This window comes from Nannobrachium achirus, assembly GCF_963921795.1.
Source record: "Nannobrachium achirus genome assembly, chromosome: 18".
Taxonomy (NCBI): Eukaryota; Metazoa; Chordata; class Actinopteri; order Myctophiformes; family Myctophidae; genus Nannobrachium; species Nannobrachium achirus.
Genome location: NC_137825.1, coordinates 22,539,592 through 22,561,647, shown reverse-complemented (window position 1 = coordinate 22,561,647; position 22,056 = coordinate 22,539,592). Strand labels below are relative to the sequence as shown.

The following is a 22,056-nucleotide window of genomic DNA, read 5'->3' as shown; positions in this document are numbered from 1 at the left end:
TGTCTTGCTTATAAGGTAGCATGTTTTTTTTACACACAAACTATTGTGTTACAAAGAGAACACTGAAATGCACATTTCCCTTTTTCCTTCTATATAGCTATACTTCTTAATAGCTATATTTTAAAGTGCCTCGTCATTCAAACTTCATACTTGCTGTAAATGAAAACCTCTTTGGCCACCTAATAAAGTCATGGTAGTTCAAAAATATACACATATACTCTAGCGATACAACAAAGATGACAACACATTAATGTAATTACACAGTCCCATAGAGTCTACTCTACTCCACCATTATGGCACACACACAGGGTTATACAGATTGACCGTGATGATCACAGAGCCACTATTACCATCTAATTACATAAGTTTGAATGATAAATCTGACAACTAGATGCTTTATTTTCAGACTTTGTTGTCTAATACATGCTACTCTATGTATGTCCACTAGGGGGCGATGACACCAAGACGCGTTGCACATGCATCAGCAAAAATATTGTTCACCCACAATGTGGTATGGCGCAACTTGAATGCGCAATTTTTTTGGGCCCGGAACGGAAGAAATCTTCACTTGCGCGTGTTTATGGTTGCGCGCGAGGCTTATGCTTGAGCACAAGCATTAAGGCCTTTGCAGACAGGGTCCAATGTTTTGCACGAAAATAGAACGGACGATAGCATTTTAAAAACTAACACATGGTTCTTCTCTATGACCTCATGCACACCAAATCCGATGCGTTTTAATCATGCAGCAAACAAAGAAAATAAAATACAGACAATGATCTCTGTCTGCAAAGGCCTTTACTCTCTTGCGCCACACCACGTTTTTCTAGCGTTTCTTTTTTTTAGAAGTGCATACAAGTTAAAATATCTGGAAATGTTGTGGGCAAGGCACGGAGTCGCAGTGCCGCTGGTCACAGTGCTAAGAGCCAACTACAACGGTACTGCTGGCAGCAAAAAATAAAGAAACGCTTTCTGTGGAGTGGACACACACAACTGCCAAAAACCTTTCTGAAACGTCTGCGCATATAGCCACGTGTCTCGGTGTGATCGCCCCTTTACAGAGGAGTTCTCTGACTGTCACATCAGTACTAAAAAGCAGGCATGGCTTCAGTTTCCTAGTCGTAGTAGCAGGGCAGTCAGTCAGCTACTGTACCGCTTCTAGCAGCACCAGTGCTTGACCACAGATCACCCTGACCTCTACAATACATAACCTCTAACATTGAAAACCTTTGCATTTTTTTTACATTACAGGTACATTGACGACATATAAATAAACAACATTAAGTTCATTTGTTTTATGTACATAGTTGCTTATGATTTTTAAGGCTTCAGATGTGGGCCCATTTAGGCTATGAGTGTTTTAAAACGAGTATTGCACGAACAACACAGAAACATATGGTAATTAATTTCTGCACAGTGAAATCCTGAATATTAATTGAACGCTTTCAGAGTTAACCACTTTAACCTGGTGTGCCTATTTTGAGCATGTCTGATGTGAAAATCTACAAGTTCATGCGATGCGACACATTTGGTATAAAATAGGGCTAAAGTGAATCAATTAACCGCTTAGGCCCTATTTTATATGTAACACGGACGGTGAATATAGCCTTCCTAAAAGCTTGTAGATAGCCTATTTACATCTTTCCGGATATAATGACATGCCCAAAATGAGGACGCGAGAGTGAAAGTGCTTAACAAGACTCGCAGATATCGTGTACGAGTGCACCGTCCTTTCCCTCTCAGAATGACTTACTTCCCTGCTCTGAGAGGCTGGCTGGCTCCCTGCTGGCTGCCACTACCAGCGCCCGGCTTGGCCGCGCCGGCCGCTGCTGCACCGGCGGCGCTCCTATTGCACAGGTCCCTGATTTCCATCAGGCCCTCCTCCAGGGCCTTGACGAACACGGCCGAGCACGTCTCCGTGCTCTCCCGGAAGCTGGACACGCAGAAGAGGATGTGGTCCGCCTGCGGGTTGTAGCACGCCCCGTAGCCGTTGGGCACCACGGGGCCGTAGCAGCAGAACATCTCCACCGAGGTGGGGACCTGCGTGGAGAGGGAGGTGGGCAGGATGCCACATGAGTCATTTGGTTTCGGTTTGATCAGGTGGTTTCAACTGACCAGTTATTAGGGCCCAAGGTGGAGGGGCCTGGAATTATTTTATACTTTAGCTATTGAAAAATAGCAGATATACAAGCTCACAGCGCGGCACCGAGTGCCCGCGCTGCGAGCTTGTAGATCTGCTATTTTTTTAAACGACGTGAAAACGTGTGCAAATCTTTGAATATATGTATGTTTTAACTAAAGTTTTGCTTGTGGGGGGTCCCTGGAACTAAATGTTTTTGAGATGGGGGTCCGTGGCCAAATACATATCATTTTGGGGGTCCTTCACATGAGAAAGTTTGAGCACCACTGACATTTTTTTTTTTTTAACTTAGAAGGATTTGAAATATTCAAAGACTTGCAGAAAATGTTCACAATTTTGAATAGTTAAAGTACCCTGGGCCCAGAATTTGGTGCGACACCCCTGACCACCACCCTGACTAAGATTCAACCTGGGCACAACTTTTGTGTTGGGTGTGGGTATGGCTGTGGTGTGGGGGGAAACTTTAAATAGATTAAATAATGGCTAGTTTGTTGCACGATAATACAAGGATACTAATTTCAGGGTCACAGCCTGAAAAGGTTGAGAACCACTGGTCTAGGAGACTAGGACTCTCCTAGCCTCGGTACCCAGGCTTTTATTTAAATCAGGATTGGTATCGGACCCAAAAATCTGGCATCGTCGGCCTCTATTTTTAGTCCGTGGTGGCAAGGACCGATGTTATAAATGTATGAATGGAACAGAGCTTACTTGACTGGTAGAGAGGATGAACTGGTTGCTGGCCAGATATGTCTCATCACAAAATATATCTGGTTTCTCCATTTTTAATTCCTTGGCGATCTCCCGAAGCCCAAGTAGATGATTGTCAATGGCCATCCCCGTAATAGCCTGAAAAAAAATTGAAATCATTTTATTTTCCTAAGACACCCTTCTTTCTACCGAAGCAATGGAAATGAAGGACGTTGGGCGTTGTAGCCATTGTAGCCATTAACGATTTCCATTCATTTGCATTAATTTCTGCTAGCATTCTGGTTTAGCAAATAGAACATGCGTTCATTGTTAGCCTAATACTTACTGCGATAGTGAAACTTGTCTGGGCATTGATTGCATCCCATAGTTTTTTCATTTTTTCTGAATCCTGCAATAGAGACAGAGAAACAATTAACCACTTAACACCCAAGGAGCCAAACTCGTTCAGTGACGAGTTAAGGCCACTAGGTGTCACCATGCCAAAAGGAGTTATCTCGTCGAGAGACGAGACAACTAAGGGTTAACTGAACGCGCTGCTGCCTGCCCTCTGAATGACCCGAGTTCATTACATCACCCCGTAGCAGAGAGAGAGAGAGAGAGAGAGGGAGAAAATGGCGGAGGCTGGTTACATTGATTTCCATTCTACTCTGAAACATAAAAAGGGCTTTATCCAAAGGGCTTTATCTATGAATGAGGTGAAAAGAACGCCAGGGAAGCAGAGAGATTGTTTTCACGGCGACACTTTACCGCGATGGTCAGCCGCGGTTTGGATTTTAGTTTCGCGAGCTTTTGTAAACAAAGGGATCAATCGTCAGTGGACACCCACGTGCACACGCACAAAGCTTCCGAGGCTCTTCAAAATAAAGCGTGAGTGAACGGCGGCAGCAGCAACAGCTAGAAATGTTATAAACCTGAGCAGCCCATGTGTTAAAGGAGTAGTTCACCCCCAAAATGACTTTTTTCTATTGATTACTCATGCCATGGAGAGTAGAGTTAAATAATATTTTTTGGTTTTTGTCACATTCCTAAGACAAAAATTTGATTAGAGTAAATTTATGGGGACCCCACTTCGAAACGGGTCCCCATCCGGAACGAATGGGGGTACATTTATTGTTATCACATTTTTGTCTTAGGAATGCGACAAAAAACTAAAAATATTATTGAACTCTACTCTCCATGGCGTGACTAATCAATAGGGGTGAACTACTCCTTTAATCCTTAGTCTATAATCTGTCATATAACGGTGTTGTGGGGCGAAAATCGCCGACCTGCAAACTCACAACGCATCACAATAGGACGCTTTGCAAGAAACGTTTCACAACCCCTAAGGCCCTATCCCCAATTGTATTCCCACCCCCCAACTTATCTGATTGTGTCACCTCATCCCTGACCGCCAAAGCACTCACAATCATAAGTGACCCAGACTCACTTCACCAGCACTTTACCCCCCTTCCTTCTGGTAGTGCATAGGTATAGACTACACATACTACACAGAAAGGCCTCTTTTGGCAACCACACAAAAGCTCTAAATAAGTAACCAGTGTGATGTGTAGAGTGTCAATCCATGATTGTCTCTCTTGTGTGACCCTCTGTAGTGTTCCTGTGAATCCAGTAGTTTGGATGATGGATCTCATGTGTTTGTATGTACCTACTGTGGACAATAGTTTCTTCCTCGAGGACAAATAAACGATCGATTTGTCGATTGGTTTGTCTGTCTCATGTCTTTATGTCTGTCTGTCTATGAGCATGCTGTTTGCAGGTGCTTTATCTGCAGAGAGTTCATCAGTTTTTGGAGAGTTTTTTTTTAGCATTGACTTTGTCCGAGGGGAGGAGACCGGTGGCACCTGTTTCGTTTAAGCAGACATGATGAACAGTGATATGCGAGTGGTCCAGTAATTGGGGGACTTTAAGTGTGAAAAATGACTCACGGCGAGAGTGGCTTTCTCATCCGTCATAGCCTTCACAAAGGCCAGGGCCTCGGGAGTCGCAGAGCGGATGTTGTCCACCCGCCCCTGCTGGAAACGCCGGATGGAGGCGCTCTCGTACGTGGACACAAGCCTTCTATTGCATCTGAGAGCACACAGGGAAAAGAGAACACCACAAATCATTTCCAGTGGCATTTCTTTCCTGGATGAGCTATGTCAAAACTTAAAATTGGTGCCTTATGCACCAGTGGCATTTTAACCACTTAAAATCAGTATACTTTGTTGACCGGCATCCCCCAGGAGTTTATTCTCGTTCCCTTCCTTTTTGCTCTGTACACCACATGTACAATTTCAGAGCACAGCCCCAGGCCGTGCGAGGTTTGGTGAGAACATTAGGGGAGAAAGCAGGAGGTACGGTTTACCGGAGAGGAACTTTAATGTCTGAGATATTCATTCCCCTTGTGCTGACAGTCTACAGAGGCTGTGAAGACTGACCTGTAAAATGCAAGTTGTAGGGCAACTTGTATATACGCGTCCGGACTCATCTTCTGCTTTTTGATGAATTCTTTTCCATAGACTTTGAATTTGTGCACATCCATATCAAGATCTCTCACCAGCCTGGAGAAAGAAAAGATGTCGAGACTTTGGTTAGTGTACATGTCTTTCTGCTGGTGACACATCATGCTATGTAGTGGCTGCACATGTTGTCCATGCCTCTGGAGTCTGTCTGCCGAGGCTGCCAGCAACCCTTGGATGTGGGGGTTACACTTCCAGTTCAGTCTTCTTGGCGGAGGAAGCTCTGTCACACTCGACGACCTCGCCAGCTTAGAGGGGCTGCCTGTCCTGTTTTTTTAATGATAATAAACAACATAGAGATGTAATTGTCATACAGTTAATATTTTCAACTACTGTACCCCCTCCACCCTCAGGCTAAACTACAGTACAGCAACATGTCAAAGTAGTGACATGTTGCTACATAGAAGCATTTAAAGTGGTTATGTCATCCCCCGAAAATTATCATTATGATACTGTACATCACGGGGGGTTATGATAAAAAACAGTCTGAAAACGGACCCTTGAGGCTTGAGCCCCTGCCCTTTTATCCGTCTGTAAAAGGTGCCCTCTCCAGAGTAGACCATGAATGCAGTTCATACTAGTGAAAGAAATGCAAATGACCTCTTTCCATGTCATATACCCGAAGGCAGCATTCAAGAGAATTGCTTTGTCCAAACTCTCCTGTCCAAACTTGAATACAGCATCTTATGTTGAAAGAATTTCCCCCTCTGCGTAGAAATCAAGCATCAAAAATAGCCGACCTCCAAGCTCACAATGCATTGCGCTGCGGCACGTTGTGAGCTTGGAGGTCTGCTATTTTCGATATTTCTACCAAAAGGCCCTTTTAGAAATGTCAGCCCCTGCCTCTCTAACATTCTCTGCACGTCCCTGTTCCCCGTTCAGATATTTTAGTTGCATCAACATCGTATATGTGAACTAGTTTGTTTATGCTTATTCATTGTAATTATCAGAATTGCAAAATATCCAATTGCGGTGTTGAAGCATGGACTCTCGCCGTAAAAAAAAAAGTGCCCAAATATGCCACAATTGCTATAAATGCATGTCATTGTTTATTGCAGAAACATATTTATTGCGACCGAAGGTCGCATTATACCCTGAAAAACCTTGTCGCTTGTTTTCTTCCACCAAATTAGATACAAACGATCCTGTGACTCATGTGACAATGACGATCACTGTTTTCCTGTAATGAATTAGCCTCACGTAGCCAGGCTTACTCATCTGCAAAGAGAAAAGCCTGGTGACAATATTAGGCAGAGACCGTTCAACTTCCGCCGTGAGAATTTCACCAGAAGACTGCAACGCATGACGTAACGTCCGTTAAACGCAGCACTTCCGCCACTTCCGCTAGAACCAACCGGAAGTCATATTGTGGCCAGGGTGGTAATGAATAAGTCTTGAATGCAACATTCAATCAACACCAAATTGCTTGTTGAGTGGTTTAATAAATTGCACCTCCAAGTTTATTATTATAGAACATCAACTGCCTCTCTAATTCAGCTGTGCCTCAGTTTACAGTGACATCTGGAAGTGTCTGTTTAATTAGATTAACCATCTGGATTTTGATGAGTGTGACCTTTAAATAATAGTGGGCTTTGTTGCTATGGCATAGACTTAACTTGGAGAGTGTACAAATGGCACCAAATGGAACTTTACAGTGTATTTATCTAAACTGGTACGTAATATATAACTGTTGTGTGTTTGACATAATACTGTTGGTTGTGCTTACATGTACTTCATCAGATACTCTGAGCACTGGACCAGCACTATTCCCTCGAACGCCGAATGCTCGCACACCACCCCACATGTCCCATCCATTCCTACGACAAACTGAGAGAAGGCATCGGGTCATGTAATGGAACAAGGCCTCATACATGCACCGGTTATACCGTTTTATTACATCAGTGGTTCTCACCCCAGAGGGGTCCCCACATGACATCATGGGCCCAGATGACAGTGAACTGACAATATAAGGAGGAATTTAAAGAAGGCAATGTTTTTGACAGTCTAAAAAGCGAGGCGTTGTGAACTCCTACATTCTAACGTGCTTCTCGTTCCAAAGTGCTTCCAATATGATTATTTTGGGGGGTAACTGCCTGAAAGGGTTGAGAACCACTGCAGTATACGTGAACGTGAGGATTGTAATGTCACTGACTTGGCCCTGCAGCACAGTACCTGCATTGGCTTGTCGTACCAGCGGTTTGCCCCGTTCTTCTCGTGGCCCCCTCCATGGAGCATCAGCAGGGCCCGGTTGGTGTCGCCAAGCTCCATCCCACTAGGTTCATCAAGACACACCACGCACAGACAGCTCTCTATCAGCGCCAGAGACTCCTTGTTGATTGGATCTGCATGGACGAATTAGACTTGTTTAGCTCACTTAAAAACTGTCATGCTGGCGACCCTGTTTTGGACACATTACAGGCGAAGATTTAAAAACAATGTTTTCTAGATGGGCTATTTTCGCCATGCAACATTGTATAAGTATACAACTTAAAACATAGTTCACAAAACGTTTTCTTTTTCTATTGATTACTCACTCCATGGAGACTTGAATTCATGGATATATCTTTTGTTTTTGTCGCAATCCTATAAGCCAATAATTTGATGACCAGCAGTGGTACCCTATGGAGACAAAGAGTCTCCTTGAGCAAGTCTCCTCAAATTATTGGCTTAGGAATGTAACAAAAACTAAACAAATCCATGAATTCAAGTCTCCATGGGGTGAGTAATTGATAGAAAATAATACATGTAAAAACAACTAAATGTGGTGCTAGAAGAAATGCCATGGATTCATCTAAATCTGAAGGATTCATCCTTCAGGGAGCATGCAGTTCTGTAGCCCCTTACGTTTCTGAATTTACCTTTTTTTATATTTTGATGTCGGTCATGTCTTTTGGCTAGCTGGTAGTGTCTGTCACTGATAGATCAGAGGCAGGTACATAGCCAACCACACCGCGGGGATGCGGGACATGTGACGTAATGAGGAAGCGAGATACAGTTTGGAAAAAGCTGCTAAATTTTCACAGATAAATTAATGATACTTAACGGCATCGCCGATTAGCGCCGCTTCGCACACGTTTCCGCTCTCCGATTGCAGTTCTGGATATCTTTAAAGAATCTCAACAACATCTGAACGACGCTGTATTCGTCCGAGACCAGACAGTGGTAGTGTTGCGTATCAGAGAGACCCAACCAACAAGCAAGGGACCCTAAATACCGTCTTCCAAATACAAAAAAAGGTAATTTAAGGGTCCCGAGAGGGGCTAGCAGTTCTGTTGCAACATGAATTCCAAAGCAATCCAGCAAGTAGTTTTGGAGATATCGGGTCTGGGCCCAAGGTTTTTGACATACCACTGGCGGTGGGGGTACTGTAAATATAGTGGTGAAAAGCAGTGGGCTGTTTGAGGTCGGACCTTTCATGAGGACGTCTCTGGCTTGTGTCCATTCAGTTCTGCCATCTGAAGTCAGGAGACCGAAAGGAGGAAGTCTTTCCTCTGAGCTGTCTGCCATCTTCAGTATTTTCTCCAGCTGGGATAAGACATCCATCTCGTTGAGAGGCTTATTCTTCGTGGCCACGTCCAATACAAAGAACTATGGAGGAAAGCGGATCACGATAAATATTTTAACTGTTACACAATCATTAAATCATGTGTCATTTGGAAGATACACCACATAGACAATGTCCAGCTGTGTCCTTGTTTGTTAATTAGCTCCCTCGTGCCTTTAGATACGTGTTAATTGCTGCATTAGCACACTGGTTTGTGGCACACTGGCCTAGATATGTCAGCCATTGGCTGGATATCAATGATGAGCTCAAACTTGGCTCTCCTTTTCTGATCAATTAAACATGAAGACTCCAAGGGGCTCTCAGAAAAAGTGACAGATTAATCACTTGAACCCTATAGCGTTGTGTGCTGTCTAAACCTCAATGTGTCGTCATGGCATCAGGCGCAAACAAATCAGTCAGCTCCATGTACATCTAGAACAGGGGTTTTCAACTGATAGTGAACCAGGGACCACCACCCTTTATCCAGAACTTCACAAGGGACTGTGTTTCATACATGCATGTGCCTCTTATCTGTGGACATGGTTGTAGTTGTTAAGCTTTGAAGTACTTTTGGGATTGAAGCAAACGCCTCCTCAAAGGACCACTGAGTGATAATGATGATGATGTCTTTAATTCCTCTGTCCTCAAATACCAACTTACAACGTTTCTCAGACACCAAGTTGGACCTCTGACGTTACACGGAAGAACAAGTTTCTCCCCCAAAAAATAAAAGAATGAAAATATTTAAATGATGAAATCTTCACTTTCCTATAATACTCAGTGCACGACCAAGGGACCATGTACAATACCAGTCCCTTGTACAATACCAGTCCACGGACCATCAGTTGTAAATCCCTGCTCTAATGTACTGATGACACCAGGGATCTCCAAAGGGACAAGGACTGACAGATACAGAGTTCTCAATATCGGTTGGATCGGCGGTGCAACGTAGTTGTCGAACTCTAGATGTGAGGCCCGAACCTCTAGTTTACATACACACGTCCTCGATCCTGTGTCATGCATCTTTAATTTTTTTGGTCCACCATAATGGGTTCCAACTGCAATATTTTTCATTTTCATTTCATTTAATGACTCTCCTACTCACTTAACCCCTATTGATGACCGGCGTCACTCATAGATCTTTACTGGGCCTCTCTAGAAAACAGCCAACGTACAAGTTCACAACTCACACTGTGCAAGAGCTTGTATATCGTCTATTTTCCCAAAATGTTTGCCCCCAGAAATGGAAAGACTGGGGTCATGTGGTTAATAACTAATAGATGTCTCAAACCCTGCTTTATCACACCAAAAGAAAAATTATGATGTCCAGAAAGGGCATGAAAGGGCCATAGAGAATTCACCTTAATATTATATATTTTTTTCTGTCAGGCCGTAATCCTTTGTAATTTTGTATCAATCTCTTATTGAGAGTCATCTCCAACTTTCTCTTATCTGCTGGTCTGACAGCCTCCTGGTAAAACATGGAACCAGTCTGAACAACATGTCAAGATGTGTAAGATAACACAAAAAGGAGCTAATTTCTTCTGGCAGATGAATGAACCTCCAAACAATGTGCTCTTTGGTGCAAGGGTGACGAAATGAATAGCAAGAAAACCAAAAACGCCAAACAAGGCACTCTTGTGGAAATTATGAAAAAGCCTTTATTATAAATTGGCTTCGGCATGACAAGGTTAAAAGCATTGACGCTTTATGAAGCCTTTTGCCGCAACTCGTCTGTGTTTCTTACCTTACTGTGCTGTAGACAATTTATAATGAGGGCTTTTTCATATTTTCCACAAGAGTGCCTTATGGTCGCCTTTTTTTTGTTTGTTGCATTGTCATGATCTGTTCTAAGATTATCAGAGTGAAAGAAAGAGACCTTCAAGCAGGGACGTGCTGGGCCCCTGATTCAGCCCGGGAAAAAGAGTTGAAGAGGCCCTCATTGCACGCTATAGAGAGAGATCTCTCTCTATAGCGCTGCTGCTACTCAAAGATTTGCCATTTCAGATCATGACAAGTGACCAGTGGGCCAATTACATGAGTTATATTTCGTCATTGTCGGGTGGAAACCTTGTATGCCCAAAACCATTTTAAAAATGATTTAAACTAGTGAAAACAGCCGATCTACAAGCACACAACGCCTCGCATCGGCGTTGTGTGTGCTTGTAGATCTGCTGTTTTCACTACTTTTGTGCGACAGCCTTGTACGATGAAGCAGGGCTTTGCTTTGCAAAATAAATTACACATTTGAAACTTGGAGATACAGGGTTTCTGCCCCGACAGTGGCGATTTACTTTGTTGGCCGCCCAGCCCCCAAAATGGAACGACATTTTATTTTTTTCCTAACGGCCGGCCTGGACCGGCCGGGTATGAACCGGCCGTTCGGGAGTTGTCCCACTTTTCCCAATGGCCAGCACGTCCCTGCCTTCAAGCCAGGTTTCTTTATTGTTACATCCTGTGTACAGGCGCATAAGAGTAAAAAGACCTGAGTTCAACTTCTGACCTGACCTGATTTCTTTCTGTGACCAACAAGCATTTTGGTTCCTCCAGGACATGTTTTGGCAGATTAATTTTCTCTGCCGCCAACAGGGAGTCATTAGCGACTTTAAGCTAGATGATTTTCAGGACAGCAACGCCAGGCGGACTACGGCTGCTATGACGTAATCGCCGTAGCGATGAAAATGGTTAAGCAAAGCCTCGGCGGCGACGGGTTCCCACCCCTTTCACTGAACGCTTTGGTTCCCATGGCGACACGTACACGCAGCAGCGGAGTAGGCGCTACGTGGGAAGGGACCTTCTGCCGTAGTAGAGATGGCTGTGGCGACGGCAGGTTTATCTATCGAGCGCGGATCATTTCCGGTTACCGTTGTCATCTGCCGTTGCCGTAGCGTTGCTATCCTTCACCATCTGGGCAGTCACTTTTAAATGCTTCGAAATGCTTTATTCATTTATTTATTTTTATCTTTTTTTTACTTTATTTTACTGTGTTACATGAAAATATTTGAGATGATTATTCCACTTTAGCTCCTTGGAGTACTTGTTTGAATGTACAGTATGTTGTATGTTTCTGTGTTTCTTTGTTACAAACTGCTCGAGACAAATTTCCCCTGGTGGGATTAATCAAGTTGTTTTGAATTGAATCGAATTTGAATAACCAACCCTCAGGCTGCAGATGAAATGAACATAATTGTGCCTTTATATGTTATGGATCCCTGGGTACAAGGATTCACTGCATTATTTTGTGCTTTAACTATTTAAAAATAGCAGATCTACAAGCTCACAGCACGGCACCGAGTGCCGCGCTGCAAGCTTGTAGATCTGCTATGTTTGAAAAATAGTGAAAATATGTGCAAGTCTTTGAAGGTTTTTTGAAAAACCTAAGTTTCTATGTCAGTGGTGCTCAAACCCTTTCATGTCAAGGACCCCCAAAATTACATGTATTTGGCCGCAGACCCCCATCTCATGATATTTAGTTCCAGGGACCCGCCAGAAGCAAAATTTGAGTTACAAATATTCGCTTAAAAAATACACTCGGTGCCGCCCTGTGAGCTGAAAGTATAGAATAATTAAGGCCCTTCCACCTTGGGCCCTAGTAAATCAGTCCCACTTTCCCCACTCCCCTTGTGACGCCCCTGCCAGCCATTCTGTGAATATAGGTTCCTCGTGATCATCACGCAGTGAGCTGACCTGGTTCTTACGTGCCACGATGATGTGTTCTGGTTCAGAGGCTTGGTTCACCCGGACGTTGAGAATGTCCCTCCTCAGGCCTGGGTAGCGGTAGCAGGTGAAGAGGCGCTCGTACTGCTCCATGCACATGGGCGTCCCAGCCAGCTGACCCCGCGCATAGTCCACCGGCAGCTCCCTCCTTGTGGCAGACAATTAGGGACGGGACCATGATCGTTATTATCGTTTATCGCGATAAAGTACACTCGCAATAATCACATTGTGAAATTGTCCCTGTCATGCTTACACTGGGGTGAGGGGTCACACTAACAGAATCCCTTTTATGCCCATATATGGAGTTTCCTGATGTCATCAGTATTAATGATGCCCTGTTAGAGAGATCCCTGTGATGCCAGGGGGAACAAATCCCTTTTATGCCCATATATGGAGATCCCTGATGTCCACAGTCCTGATGTCCACATCACTGTGGCGCGAGGTCCCTTGTCGCCCTGAGGCGTCTTACTAGTTTCACTGATTTACCAGAAATAGTAGGTTTGCTATTTTTGGTGAACGTTGCCCCCAGAATAGGAATGCTGTGGGTTAACGAGAGTGGCATTTATTGTTTTAAGCATATTTTGTGGTCATTGTAGAATGATGGTCCCGTGATTGAGTAGGACCACTATTGGTTGACAAGTGGTATTGCAGAAAGCGTGCAATGGAATATATCCTCTGCCCAAATGAGCTTTCCATGTTAGCTCAGCAGTATCATCCTCGGTAGGACATGAAAGTTACGGAGGATTGCAGCTTTTAATGCTTAATTTATACTTTCTCATATGTTGTAGCACATGCCAAAACAGCTTAAATCAGGCTTAAGGATAATTTATACTTTGTTGAATATTGTTATCTGAGAAAACATCCTTAAGTATAAATAACGGGTAGGCCAAGTATGTACTCTATACAGTATTATCAGTTATGACACTTGACTTTAACAGACTTTATGACAGATGAACTTACGCATCAATGAGAGCCTTGTATTCCAACACTCCTATCACCAGGTGAGCAGCAAATCTGAAATCATTGAAAAGGACAAGGAGAGGAGAAGTCAGACTCCTTGTATAGGAATTGACTCATTTATACTGTACACTTTCTCTTCTTTCAGTGGAGCAGACAAGCAGTGGTAAGCACAGAGGCACAGTGGCATATTACAAGGATGAAAGGTGCGAGTTGTTTTGTGTGCATATGACTTACAGTGTGTGTGTGTGTGTGTGTGTGTGTGTGTGTGCTTGTGTGCGTGCGTGCATGTGTGTGTGCGTGCGCGAGCGAGTGGTGCTTGTGTAGATCGGAAAAAACAACAGAATGTCCTGTCAGATCTCCTGTTGTGTGTCATTTGTCTCGCTGTTATTACGTTCAAACCCCGGATCAATGCAAAGGATGGGGCCTCGCCGCAGCCACGCCCCCCCCTAAACGAGGCCTGCCTAGCGGTCTCAGCGGAGAGCTTGGTCCTGTCACTCTCAATCTAATAAGTGGCTCTGTCAGTATATTTACCAGCTGCTCAGGCTGCTCTGGAAATATTCACTTAGTGCGCCGCGATCTGACAGAAGCTAATGGCGAGTTACAGGCACAGACTGGGCTGCTGCCGTGTCTGGCAGGGCCGCGGCTCATTTAATAACAGGCAGAGATTTAAGCAAATATATGACGTTGACAGTCGCTGATATACGCTGCTTGTTTGTAAAAAATCTGATCTTAATCTGGGCTCATGCTTCCCCAAAGGAACATAAAACTCTCAGCAGCTGCAGAATTTATAGGATATACTGTACGTACAGTATATAGGCAATGTGGTGGTTGCGCAGATTTTCATTGACGGCGGTTAGAGCAGTGTTTCTCAAACCCACACGTACTTACAATACGTGAGCATGTGTCTGTGTTGTTAGCTTGTAGATCTGCTAGTTTCATTATTTTTGACATTTTTGAAAAGGGCAATTGGTAAGAACTGAAGGCCGATTCTACAAATGCCTTCTAAATCAGTAGTTCTCAAACTGATATAAAATGACAGCGTTTTGAATGCCTTATTGATAAATATTTTTTTGTTCTTTATCGCCTTGAGCTGAAACAGTTTGGGAACCCTTGGGTTAGAGGATGGTGTATGCACACAGTTTGGACCTTTCCAAACTGCAGCTTAAAGTGTGACGTTTGGCGGGTGCTTTTCCCCAGACCCACTTCTTACAGTACGGCGTGAGTGTGTAGGCCTGCAGTACGTGTAGCCTGAGTGGCTCCAGTGGGTCTCCTAGAAGCCTTGAACCCGCTCTACCTATGGAGTTGCTATGTAACTCGTCCTAATTGGATTCCAGAAAATGGCCTCCTCCTTATAGCATCCTCATTAGAGTCTCTGGTGCATGGTAGACAACCATCAGTCTCGCGTTTCTCATAAGCACTAAGCAGAGGTTGGTAGAGTAGCCAAAAGCTGTACTCAGGTAAAAGTAACAGAGTAAATGTAACTAATTACTACCCAACTCTGCTCATGAGAGGGGGATGAATGCCCTACACACTTCACCTATTAAATGGTATTGATTGATTGATTGATTGATTGATTGATTGATTGATTGATTGACAATTACGCAAGCAATGCTAAAAGATAACACAAAAAAGCCTTGATGGCTTGTTGCTATTGTGGTCCTATTCACCAAATGCAGGACACATACCTGATTGCGTCTTTCTCGGTTCTGAAGGTTTGTTTGGGAAAGACCATGACAGGACTGGAGTTGACTGGCAGTGCGAGTCTGTTGTTCAAATACATATCCTCAAGCCAGTAGTCATACAACTGAGACAGACAGGGGAAAACACAGTATAATAAGGAACAACAAAGTGGAAATAGCTGATCTACAAGCTCACAACACATCTTGCATCTTGACATATTTTGAGCTTGTAGATGTGCAAAAGTTTCCTTTTGGTACAATTTATGTATATTTTTGACTAAAAGTGACGGCAGGTTGAAAGTGGTTAATTAAGCCGCGAAAGTGGTGTTTGTTGAATGAATGTTCTTGGTTTTAGTGTGTGGTGGCTTTGTTTAACTTTTTTGGGTTGAACTTCTGTCTTTGAAAGATGAGACCCGCTGGACGGGCGATGGGGTGAAAAGTCATTACAGTGTATTGTGGCGTGGCGAAAAGGGTGGTGGGTGAGAGTTGATGGGAGCGTGGGAGAGTGATGGATATCCGTGAGCTATAGGAACTGTGGACTGACTGATCACCCAAGGAATGGAAATAGAATGAAGCAACAAACCTCAAGGACGAGGCTCCAATTGATCTTTTTGGAGCTGTGTGGAACACAAGCTACCCTATACGTGGCCGTGTGTGTAGGTATGTTTGTGGGTGGGTGGGTCTGTATGTAGCCTCAAGAATGTGGTGTAGTACCTTTTATGACCACACATGTTAAGGGAGGGGCGCTGTTTTCAACTGCAATACACACACACACACACACACACACACACACACACACACACACACACACACACAGCTCCACTTCGAACAGAGGTTCGATTTTTTACATTTTTATGGCATAGCTCTGAAAGAGACTCTATAGGAGTGTTTGTGTGTCTGACTCTGAAGCTAATTGCAGAAACTGCTGCATGGACCGATCAAGGACATCATTTCTTGTGCACTCTGTCACTGGGCTACCATGGAATCCCACAAGAGTCAAGAGTCTATAATCTAATCTATAATAACAAGAGGAAGTGACACCAACGTAATTTTCGCTATCTCGCAATTCCAGATTCGTCGCACCATGGGTGCCAAACTGCACCCGGACGTTCAGTAGATTGATTGCACTGGAGTCAGTGAAAGCCTGTGGAGCAACCTGGGAGCAGCTCATGAATAAACACTATTTCTGAACAATTGAGACCATTATAACATACTCAGCTCAGGAAAATAAAAGAAGGCATGTCACACATTTTGTTCTGCTGTGTTGATTTTCGATGTGTGCACTGTGTCATTTTATAGCAGTATCTAAAGAGCACAAAGTATGTTTCTAAAAGTGTCAAGTATCACGAGAATATCCTCCGTTTCCTGTCAGGAACCAAATCTAGACAGAAACGATAATTTTTTACTGTTATTATTATTATTTCATTATGTACTGTGCACATCGAAAAGCAAGTGATTGTAAAAATACCTTTGATATGTTTTCTTTTATATTTCTGAACATTATATGACAAAGGTCTCAGTCGTTCATAAATAGCGTTTCTTCCAGGTTTGTTCATCAGCTGATCTTGCCGGCTCCATTCACTGTCACGTATTTCCGGTGCGAGTTTTGGAACCCATGGGGAGCGTCATGGCCGGTCCCGGCGGTCACGTGGTTTCCCTTCCTTCTATTTTAACTTCCTTGTCTATAATAAGGAAGTGAATGGCGGGCGAATCAGGCTGAAACCTTACCCAAAGATGGAGTAGACTACTGTATAGATACGTCATTGACGTCTGGTGTCATAGACTGGCCACATGAAGTCAGAGATCCACATGAAGCCACACTTGTATTGCACCCAGCCTTGTTTTATAATGTTTAGAAACGGATCTCATGATATGCATAAAAATGTCCCATAGCCATACAAGCCTCTGCATGTGATATATTGTTGTGTTGTGGTATGAGCATAATCTATTATATGGTGAATATGGTTCTTACTTTTGTATGGGATGAAAGTGTTAATTGTAAACATGGACGCCTCCAGCATGTCTGTCTGTCCTCATTTAACATCTGCTGAGGTGCTTCTGTCTCTGGCAGACTCAATACAGATCACAGTTAACCACATGAACCCTAGTGTCCCTGTTCTGGGGGCCGGACATCTCAGAAATATACTGTAGCAGATCTAACAGGTCACAATGCATTGCGCTGCGAGGCGTTGTAGATTGGCTATTTTGGAGCAAAGACATTTGGTGTATAGAGAAGAAAGGAGTGTATAGCGGTTAGAGCATGTGCCTTTCATGCGGAAGGTCGTGCGTTCGAACCCTGCCTGAGGTCGACGTCAGGAGGCGCTGTCTGAAGCCCGTCCTGGTCAGGAGTGTCCGGACGTAGAAACAGAGGGACACTAAGTACACACACTCACAGGCACTACCATCACATCCACTACTAATGAGAACTCTTTTGTTACACAAAGTGGCCTCGAATTCCTAAATTAAACATTGCCCTGAATCCACTTGAAAAAGACTAAATGAATGTCCCATTTGGTATGATGCCGTCTGTTGACTGTTTAAAGCTGCAATACTAATGTAATAAGTAATATATTTGAACCAATCTGTCTGATTGAGTTGGTTAATTGCGACCGTAGGTTGCATTTAAAAACCTTCAGATCCTGTGCGTGCGTGCGTGACCCCTGCATGTGATTGTGCCTTGTGGCACAGCTAGGGGCCCTTGGTAAAAAAGGTTCCTGGGCACTGGTCCCATCGGTGTCACATGAGCGTGACACCTCATCCCAGCTCAGCAGACGGTTATAGCTGACAACAATTTAAATGTTGTAAATACGATGTTTCTGCCCGACAGCAACGACATGAGAGTTAAGCTGCACTATGTTCTACCCTGGATTTGAACCCGGGTTCCTGATGACATTGTTACCATTGAGCTAATAGAGATTCATGCTTGCTCAAAGGATACATTGAATCAGTTCAAAGTCAGAAACCTTTTGCAAGAAAACAAAATACAACCACCCACCCCAATTGTATAACTTAACTTAGTGGATACAATTACATTTTATTCATTAGAACATGTCTAGTTGTAGATTTAAGCTCAATTCAAACTCCCGCTCATAACTGTTCTTCAAGCCAACAATGATGTTATATATCAAGCATTACCCAGTTGGTCGTCTTGTCCCTTTTCTCCAGAAGCCTCTTCTGCAAAGCTTCCCCGACGCCCCCGGGGGCCCCGAACCTCTCCACTATCACCTTGGTTTTGGTGAACTGCTCCTCCTTCACCAGGTGTTGCACACATTTCAGATACGTGTCCAAAGTCTGTTTCAGCGGTGGCACTGGGACCTTGGGCAAGACCTGGGATTATAAAAAATATACACAGGATGTTAAGCAGGGATGGATTTTAAGACTTAAGGAGGCCACTGCGGGACAGTTATCTTTTAGGGCCCCAATCCCACTGCACGCGAGCACGCTACTCTAGTTGTAAGGTAGGTCAAGACATGTCATAGGAGTCTGTAATCTTTACATATTTGTTTGCATGCAAAAAAGATAAAAGGCTACTTGTCAGCTCTTTTAGTCACATAGTTATAGGAGGGAATTTGTACTGTCGGCTGCCTGGGGGTTCATGGGAACGGGCCCCTTCGGCCCGCTCCATAATCCATCCATGATGTGAAGTGTGTTTCCCTGTTTCTTATCGTTTATTCCTTCTATAATGAGTGAATGTCAACCCTTTTCATTTCAAGAACCCCCCAGTTTGATACTCCCATTTGATTAAATGTTTCTCTGTGGGACCTCAATCTACACTTGTGTAGATTGAGGTGTATAAATGGAACGAAATGGACCACATTTATTTAATGCTTGTATTATTAAAAGGAGCATTAATAATGAATCATTCAGAACTGTTTGAGATAGATTTGAGAATAACTCCCACAGTCTTGTGGTAAACCTACTTGAAAATATTCTTCTGTTGAAGGTAAGAAAATATAAATTGTTCAGTTCTGTCTGACAATTAACAAATTACATGCTGTTAGTTTCTCAGGCTGGTTAATTGACCAGTACAGTATGTTGAAATTGTAATAAATAGTTGTGGGATTTGCATATGCAATTCACTCTATGAATATCTCTTTATATAACTGTTCAACTTTATTTAATCAAATTATTACAATTTGCATACATAAAAAAGATATATCGCCTTGTAAAAGTGATTTGACAATGTACATATGCCCATCAAGCATCTCTGTCTGTCGGTCAGTATAACAGACATGTGATGTGCACACAGTATAGTGAGTGAGCAGCAGCCAGCCAACATCAGGCGCTCAACTCCAGCTGTTGCCAAGTTAGCGAGATAGCTATATATATATATATATATATATATATTTTTTTTTTTTTTTTTATACAGTATTTTTTTTTTTGCAGTTTAATTTCTGAACTTGCTACTCTTTTTGCGAAAGAATTATATCCAGCTATTCAGTCACTGTAATAATAGTACAAATGCCCTAATAATAATAACCACGACTCACTGTCTGATGTCCTTTATATGACCCGTCGAGGTAAGCAACTATGGTGTTATTATGTAGGCTACAACAGGCTAAAATTAAAGAAAGTTGAGTTTACATGGCACAGCTTGCTATTCGAAAGATGAGTTCTCAGCAGCTCAAATCAGGTTAAACTTGATTCACGTTTGTGTCACTGAATGTAAGAAGTTGTTGTGGTTTAATTGCGTAATTCCCCGCGTCCAATGTCTGATCAACTAAGCAACTCATCAAACTAGTGAAACACTTTCACTTTCATACTTCACTCTCCCGGCCTCTGGAAGGCTGTCTGTCCAGGATAGGCATTGTGGACCGCAGGTGCACTGAGCGGAAAGTAACGTGGAAGGAAAGCCTCTATAGTTGATTGGAGTTCAGCCTTTTCAACAATATGTTGAAGCCTTTGAAATAGAATCACAATAAAAATAATTAAGAACTATAGGATATCGGAAAATGTAAATCCATGGAATCCATGCCATCTCTACAATACAGATAGATATGCCGTGCAAATAAACGCATGACAGTAGGCTATGCTTTTGCAAGCGTGCACGCTCATGCACAATTTGGAGGGCTGAGCAAGCACGAGGAAAACTTAATTAATTGCTTACCTGAACAGTGGCTGTGCATGGGGCTGTCTTTACAACTCAAGAGGTCAAAGGGATGTTAAAGATCACATCTTGTCAGGGGTCCACGCCGCGATGTCCCATCATATAACTCCTCTAGTACGAGCAAAGGAATGCATAACATCCACACCGGAACATACTGTAAGCCTCGGCTTTAAACGAGCACTTTGGAGAGATGCTGAAGGTGTTCGCCTCATCCCAGCCCCTTGAGGCAACAAACTCCTCCCATCGCCATCCATTCGTGGAACATATTATTTGACAGCTTGTTTTATTTCCCTGCCCACCTCGGAACGCACGGCAAAGCTTTGACAACCAAAGTATAGGCTACAGATCTAATCTGTGTGGGGTTATGTGGCTAGACTGGAAGTCGAGCATTCTTCTTTGGAAGTCGAGCCAATGTTCTTGGAATTATTAATCAGATATTTTTGTTTCGGTGTGAAGACAACTATAAAGAAGAATGACTTTATTTCTCAAGAACTCTGTCGGTGCAATTAGGCTATAGGCCTGCTGCGGAATTCACTTGTGTGCCTTTTACGCACAAAGCGCAGAGCGATAGCGCACGCGAGGAACATCTCTTTTTAGTAGCATATGAGGCAGACAAGTGAGACGACAACAACACACTGGCCCGCCTAACTATCTAATACACCTTTGTTTTAATTGTCGAGAGATCTCTAGAATGTTATGGGCTTGGCTTGTCCGTCTTTTTCAAACTGCCATCATCTTTAAAGGTTTTTAGCCACAGTGTCTGAGAGGAGAGAAGGAGTCCCGCACAATGTCCCGCACACTGTCTTCACTTATAACTTTACTCAGCAACGTTTTCGGTTGAAGACAGTGTGCGGGACTCCTTCTCTCCTCTCAGTATCTATTACACTGTTCCAATGCACCTGTCCTAGTAGGTGTGCAATAGGACCTCTCTTCTTAGCCACAGTGTCTGAAACTCCCTTCACCTATAGGCCTATACATGTTCATCATAACCTGTCAGGCGCGCGCGAGTGCGTGCGTGCGTGCGTGCGTGCGTGTGTGTGTGTGTGTGTGTGTGTGTGTGTGTGTGTGTGTGTGTGTGTGTGTGTGTGTGTGTGTGTGTGTGTGTGTGTGTGTGTGTGTGTTGTAGGTTTCTTCACGGCTGTCGCATCAAAATAGTCAGCCTACTTGTTATACTCAAGTCTACATCTGTAGGTTATGTGTGTGTATATCGTGGTTACATATTGTGGGATTTTTATCGTGTTCAAAAGCCCATGTTTATAAACCTGCTATTAAAACCCTGGCAATTTAGCCTGCACAAACATGCATTTTTAACAATTAGGCCTATGGTAAAGACAAATCCACAACCTTTTTTTTTTTATTGAAAATGTACTCATTTTACTTGTAATTTGTAGGCTATAATTGATCTTGAATTGAGAAGGAAAATATCATCATCATCATCATCACACGGATCAAAACAGGTTTATTCAAACAATTGTTCATGGATAGAGCGACTTCATTACGTTTCACAACAAAATCTTTGAACTGACAAAAGCACCCACGCACGCACGCACGCTCTCACACACATACATATCACGCACACAAATATGCAGAGATCCACGAGTACTTTAATGATTTACAATGTAAATATCCACATATGTACAAAACTCTTTTGATACATTTCATTTCAAACAACAAAAATACAAGATAAAAAATTATCAAACTAA

The 22,056-nt window shown here is 43.2% G+C and overlaps 1 protein-coding gene across 1 annotated transcript; it reads right to left on the bottom strand.

The window, feature by feature from the left end:
- Positions 1-1,746: 1,746 nt before the first annotated feature.
- chatb (choline O-acetyltransferase b) lies at positions 1,747-20,054 on the bottom strand (the record flags this gene model as incomplete). Its single annotated transcript, XM_080747292.1, has 13 exons — positions 1,747-2,037; positions 2,846-2,983; positions 3,171-3,233; positions 4,774-4,915; positions 5,266-5,613; positions 7,073-7,173; positions 7,519-7,688; positions 8,757-8,934; positions 12,578-12,755; positions 13,568-13,621; positions 15,253-15,371; positions 18,382-18,573; positions 20,010-20,054. 13 exons carry the CDS (start codon positions 20,052-20,054, stop codon positions 1,747-1,749), a joined length of 2,019 nt encoding a protein of 672 aa, XP_080603418.1.
- Positions 20,055-22,056: the final 2,002 nt, after the last annotated feature.